This window comes from Cygnus olor, chromosome 27 (genome assembly GCF_009769625.2).
Source record: "Cygnus olor isolate bCygOlo1 chromosome 27, bCygOlo1.pri.v2, whole genome shotgun sequence".
NCBI lineage: Eukaryota > Metazoa > Chordata > Aves > Anseriformes > Anatidae > Cygnus > Cygnus olor.
In genome coordinates, this window is record NC_049195.1 from 5,362,278 (window position 1) to 5,368,277 (window position 6,000).

The 6,000-nt window shown below is 50.2% G+C and overlaps 1 protein-coding gene across 1 annotated transcript; it reads left to right on the forward strand.

Moving 5' to 3' along the window:
• The first annotated feature begins 1,898 nt into the window (after positions 1-1,898).
• TCIM (transcriptional and immune response regulator) lies at positions 1,899-3,041 on the forward strand. Its single transcript, XM_040538507.1, has one exon. The coding sequence runs from the start codon at positions 1,969-1,971 to the stop codon at positions 2,287-2,289; it is 321 nt and encodes a 106-aa protein (XP_040394441.1). The 5' UTR covers positions 1,899-1,968; the 3' UTR covers positions 2,290-3,041.
• Positions 3,042-6,000: the final 2,959 nt, after the last annotated feature.

Sequence of the window (6,000 nt, forward strand, 5' to 3'; positions counted from 1 at the left end):
GCTTTTAAGTTTTTCTGGCAGGAGGAGAATTAAGAGGTTTTGTAAAGGTATCTGTTTATACGCCGAATCATGTAATAGCTAGCACATACAAAAGAAACTTAGGAAAATTGTAAAAAGCAAGCCATACAACGGTGGTGATGCAGAACTGGTGGAAAAAATCCCAGGCACGTGCAGCGAGAGCTCACGCAGGTAACAATGGCACCGAGCAGCGCCTGGCCGCAGGAAAAGCCCGTCCCCCAGCAGGATGCGGCTGAATGGAGCGTGCAGGGCTGCGCCAGGGTGTGCCCGGCTCTATTTACGATTCCTAAGTCACAGATAGGAAAGTGGTCAAGCAGTTAAATGCAATCCACTCCCTCTCCTAAAGATAAAAAGCACGGCGAGCCCCACCAACGGGAAGTGCAGAGGTTCAGTTGTTATCTAAGTGCATGGAGCTGGTGACTACCAATTGTTTTGCTGCCCAAGCAGCAGCCTGGCCTGCTGTATTGTCTAGTAAGCAATACAGTTCACAATTACTTTATTATTATTATTATTCTATGCCTGTACAAATGCCTAGCACATGGACTTTGTGGGCTTTTCCCTGGCTAGAGCCAGGAGAGGGTTTCTGCAGGGCTGTGCAGGGACATATTCCTGCCTTCTGCCAAAAGGAACAGAAGTGTTAAGAGTATGGAGTGACAAGCAACCAGGCAATGTCACTGCGGCTCTGCTCCTTGCTGCAATCATCTATCACCTCCACGGCTCTCACATAAACAAGGGAACCCCCCTAAGTAGTGGACAGTCATGGGGACAAAGCCTGTTTGTGGCCTTCTTGAGTGGGAATGAGTAATGGGGAATCATCAACACAGCTGGTACACAAGCAACTGATTTTCTAAACAGTGCCTCTGCAGCATCCGGCCACTTTTAAGCCATTAACCAAAATACACTTATCTCTGGATCCTTGGCCTTGAGCAACCTTTGAACCCACTGTCATTCCTGGCCAGATTTAGTGGGGTGCAGGTCTTTGTAAGGTTAGATTTCTAACCTTGGCAGTACACTCCAGCCATCAGAGCTGGCTCTTCGCAGCCTGCCGTACCCAGTCTCATCCTATTGAGAGGGGGGTTGGCATCCCTAGGGCTTGGGGATGCAGAGGTGGAAAACACAAACTCCTTTGGAGCAGAGAAATTGAATTCTTTAATTTCCAGTGATGAGCTGGAGGCAGGAGCACAGCAACAAACCTCTTGCTGCTGTTGCTGCGGCACAATGTGCACCGTGGGGCAGAGAGATGCCACCTGCTGCCCCACTACGTGTAAATTGGGCAGCTCCAGGTTGTAACATCCCGGGAAAGTCACTGCAGAAGACTTTATGGATTAGCTGCCTTTGCTGAACTGCTTACCGCTTTGAAAATACAGCTTACTAAACGTGACCTGTACCCTATGGAAAGCAGTAGGAAGCATCCCATACGTAGACCTGAGCAGGTTTTGCTGCCTTGTCCTTCTGTCTGGCTGGGATACAGACAAGTAGACATCTGCAGGCACAGGCTCACAGCTAACCTCTTGTTAGTATTGCAATAGTTCTTAATATTAACTTTTTATTAGGTGCAAGAGCCTGTTGCAGCAGGCAAGGTTTTCTGAGTGCAGAGCTTTTCTGAGCACAACGAAAGGCCACAAGTGCAGCTTGAACTGTACAACGGTGCACAACGACACACAACGGTGCTGGAAGTTGCACGAATCCCCTTCTGCACCAGGTCAAAGAAAAACTCACAGCAGAATCACAGCAACTTTTTACAGTTGGCTGCGCAACAGAGGAAAGTTGGCAACTTAAATGTTAACTTGCCTATGACTATTCAGTGTTGACATCAGCGTGACCTCATCACTGTAACTTGAGCTCTCCGGCTTTTTCTCAGCCTGCCTTTAAATAGCAGTCTTCAGCACAGATACCACACAGATCCCTCTGATCAGACCCAGAAGGCAAACCCCAGAGCATCCGACATAGATGAAAGCAAGGAGAAGCAACACAACCTCAGCCATGTCCACATCCCTGAGAGTGAGCCCCTCGGTCCACGGCTACCGCTTCGACACAGCCCTGCGCAAGAAAGCCGTGGCCAATATCTTTGAGAGCATCGACGAAGAGTCGCTCCAGAAACTCTTCAAACACTCCGGAGACAAGAAGGCAGAGGAAAGAGCCAAGATCATCCTCGCCACCGACCAGGACGTGGAGGAGAAAACAAGAGCACTAATGGCACTAAAGCAGAGGCGAAAAGACAAGCTCCTCCAGTTCCTGAAATTTCGGAAATACTCCATCAAAGTCCACTGAGCTGGCGAAGGGAACGGCAATGGAGGAGAACGTTTCGGGACGAGACTGATCGCCACCTCCTGCCGCAGGCGGCACGCTGTGCTGCCCTGTGAGCTCCTGGAGGGACGCACGGTGCTGGGAGACGGCGGACGGGAGCGGGACTGCCCGCGGCAGCGCCGCAGCCTGGGGCCAGTGCCCGGAGGGGGCCAGCACACCCCAGCCAGCCCACGGCACCGCACGGCGGGTGCTGCTCACGGACTGAGCATTTACTGACTTCACGCGTTTGCTTTGCCTTCCTGAACTTGTTACCTAAAGTTTGAAACCTTTCTAAGCCTCGCTGTTGTCTGCTAGAATGGAGAGTCTAGAGGTTGATCAGTTACTGATCATTTATCATTCTGCATTTGTTAAAATGCTTTGAAGTGCACCGTATGGGTGCAATAAGTTCAGCCTTCAGGGAATGCATTTGCTCTAGAGACACTACGCGACTGTACCTTTTCTTTCTCATGCAGTATGCGTGCATTATAAATTGTTGCACAAAAGCAATAATAATGACATATTTCCCTGAATTTACTGTGAAGTTCTTTAATATTTTGCTCACTTCCCATTAACACTGAATTTCTAAACATCATAATTACCGTTCTTATTTGTATAAATTACATTAGATATTAGACAAGTACTTCATGGTAATATTTTATGACAATGCTATCATTATATTGACTATAATTTATTGCATATGGCAATCTGAAATTTAATAAATTATACTGTAAATATAATTTCTCTTGTCTGAAATGCTCAATTCTCCTGGAGGAGTGGGTTTATCCTCTTTTGGTCATTTCACACAGATCCTGTTTTAAGAGCAGACTGCTTACACTTCTCCTTAATTACCAAGAATGCCAATTTGCAGGCTCTGTTCTTAGTCTGCAACAACATTTGTTTTCCCTGAAGTTCTGCCATCCAGTTCAGCAGTACCGGAGTTTTACCCACAGCTGTGCTATGCTGACTCTGGCATTTCCAGAAAAACCTGATGAAATTTAATTGTAAATCAAACTCAGCTGTTAGTTTCTCCTCTATGAGGAGAATGCTCTATGCTCATTTTTCTTAGAAAATGAGCAGCTCCAAACAACAGCAAGTGGTACAGTCCTCAGGCTCTCGCTATTCCTGCAAAGCAGTGTTAGGACTTCAGTCCCAATGAGCCAAAACAAACAGAAGTGAGTTATGAGCACCGGGGCAGAAGAATTAAACTTAGTCTTTCTGCTGTACTATCATGATAGAGTATGTTGAAAATACTTAAAAATAGCCAAGACTAGTTATTAATAAGTGTCCTATAATAACCTCCTACTTAAGAAAAAAATGTTCCCATGACTGTTCAAAACAACAAAGTTACGAGTTCAGAGGACTGATAGACCAGCTTCAGTTTTGTTTTTTGCCTACACTTAAAACTCCAAATTGCCTATAAATCAGGGAGACTAGAAATAATCCTTTAAATTACTTAAGTGAGTGGATAACTGTAATTATTTACAGTGTGGTGAAGCGGATCCAGCAGTTCCCCAGGAGCACCACGTCTAGAAGTGAAGCATCCCCAGCCCCCCATGGCCCCGGCCCCACGCAGGAACGACTGCAGCCTGGGGTGTGCGCTGGAGGTCCGGGGCTGGGAGGGCTGCGGCAGGGCCCCAGCAGCACCATCCCACCCAGCCGTGTCCACCGAGACCCGTGGGGCAGTGGAGGTGACACGCAACCATCCCCGTCCCCGGGAAGAACGGAGAGCGCTGGGACCCGTCCTGCTTCGTGGTGGATCCAGACCTTTCTGACGGGCATTTCACATCGGCTGTTTCCAAAAAAGGCCAAACCGGGCCTGCTGACCTCACTCCAGCCACCCCCGGGCTTTGTGATGCGCTTTCTTTTCTCCCACTCCAGGAGGTTTTCCCATCAAAGCCATTCCTCGTCCAGTGAGCACTCCAAACAGAAACCCCGAGGGGTGACGCAGCCACCAGCGTCCAGCTGCCTTTGGGTTATGGCGTACACTGCGATGGAGGGGCCCAGACATCCCTGCTGCAAGAGGAGACTCTAAAAAGCCCACAGTGTGTACCAAATTGTCTTTCCACCACGCTACTGCTTTCTATTTCTCTGCGCTGCTGCTCAGCCTGTGCTTGCCTCCCTGTCCCAGTCCTGGACACTCGAACCTTCCGTAACGCACCTGCTGTGCCAGGCACAGCGGCAGGGCTATCGCGGTCTCACCCGTTGCTCAGCCCCAGTACCCAAACCACGCATCCCCACACTGAAAGAGCTGCGAGTGCAGAGGGCAGGACTGAACTGCTTCAACATCCCGGGCGTTTGGGTAGGGGGGACCAGCAGCAGGACAAGCCAGCACTGCGGGAAATGCAAAGCAACCTCTGCGAGGCAGCGGGGTGCGTCGAAGCCTTGTCTGGACTCTCTGACGTTACTGTCCACCACCAGGACCTGTGGCCCCCACATTTATCACCACATGCTGTACAACTCAACCACACATCTAGAACCTGTCCAGAGAAGTTTGCAGAGCTGGTGACAGCCCCGCTCACGTCCCCTGGCCAGAGGCAGCCCCTGCGCATGGCATCCAGAGGGCTCCTGCACCGGCCTCCCCCACGCCCGACACCCACACCCGGCCCAGCAGCACCAGCAGCCAGGGGCACCGTGATGCATCATCGGCTGAAATTCTCTTTTCTTGTGAAGGAGAATCTGAAGGAAGTCATCACTGCGGCAGACAAAGCAACATGAATTAAAGCATTTGCTGGTGGCACATGCTACTATTGCCCAGACATTCCTGCTCCAAACATTTGCATAACGTGATTGATAAGGCCCTGTGACTTACGGAGTTTATAGTTCCTCTTGCCTCCTTACATTTAAATTATCAACACAAGTAATAAATAAAGTTCACCTTATAAAGCTTTTCTGATAAGCGAAGGTCACTTACCAAAGAGTTACATGTTTATTTGATTTTACAGTTGAAAAAGGCAGTTTTCCTTGGCCTCAGCCTGCATTCTGTTTTGGCAGGCTTGTACTTCATGAACAGCAGTTCATCGTGCAGTGAGCTGGGTATAAATTGCAATTCATTGTTATGAAACATTTGTCAGTGAGCCTGAAGTACAAACAGCCCGATGCTGCATGCCGGCCGCTCACATTAACGGTGCTGCTTTCCCCGCTGCTGTTGACCAAGGCTGCACAACGCGCCCCAGCCCGGTGCTCGCAGCCGCCCAGGTGCTCTTGGGGCTGCGCTGACCGCGGTGGATGCCTGTGCCCAAGCAGAGGCTTGCTTTGCTCTGCGAGCCCGGCACGATCCCCGCAGGGTAGGTGCACGAGGGTGGGTCGTCCGCATTGTGCCGGGCCCTTCCTGAGCGCTCGGTGCTGCAGACTCTGTGTCTGTCTGAGCGTGTGTGCTGCATTCATGAGACAGCTCAGAAATGCTCCTGCCAGACACAGAGCCCATTGTCAGCCTGCCCCACGTAACAAAAAGAGGAAAAGGCCTGTTCAAGGTATTTCCTCCCTCCAGGAGCCGGGCGTTTCCATTAATTCTTCTCTGTGAGTCAAACTGGCTGTACTGGGTGTCCCCCTGCCCCAGCATCCTGAGGAACATGCGTCCGAATATCTAATTTTATCTGACTTTTCTAGTGCTGCACCACAGGCAGGAGCAGGGGCAAGGGGCAGCTGGGCACCCTCAGCTTGAGACACCCAGTCCGGCTCCGGACAGCAGCACTGGGG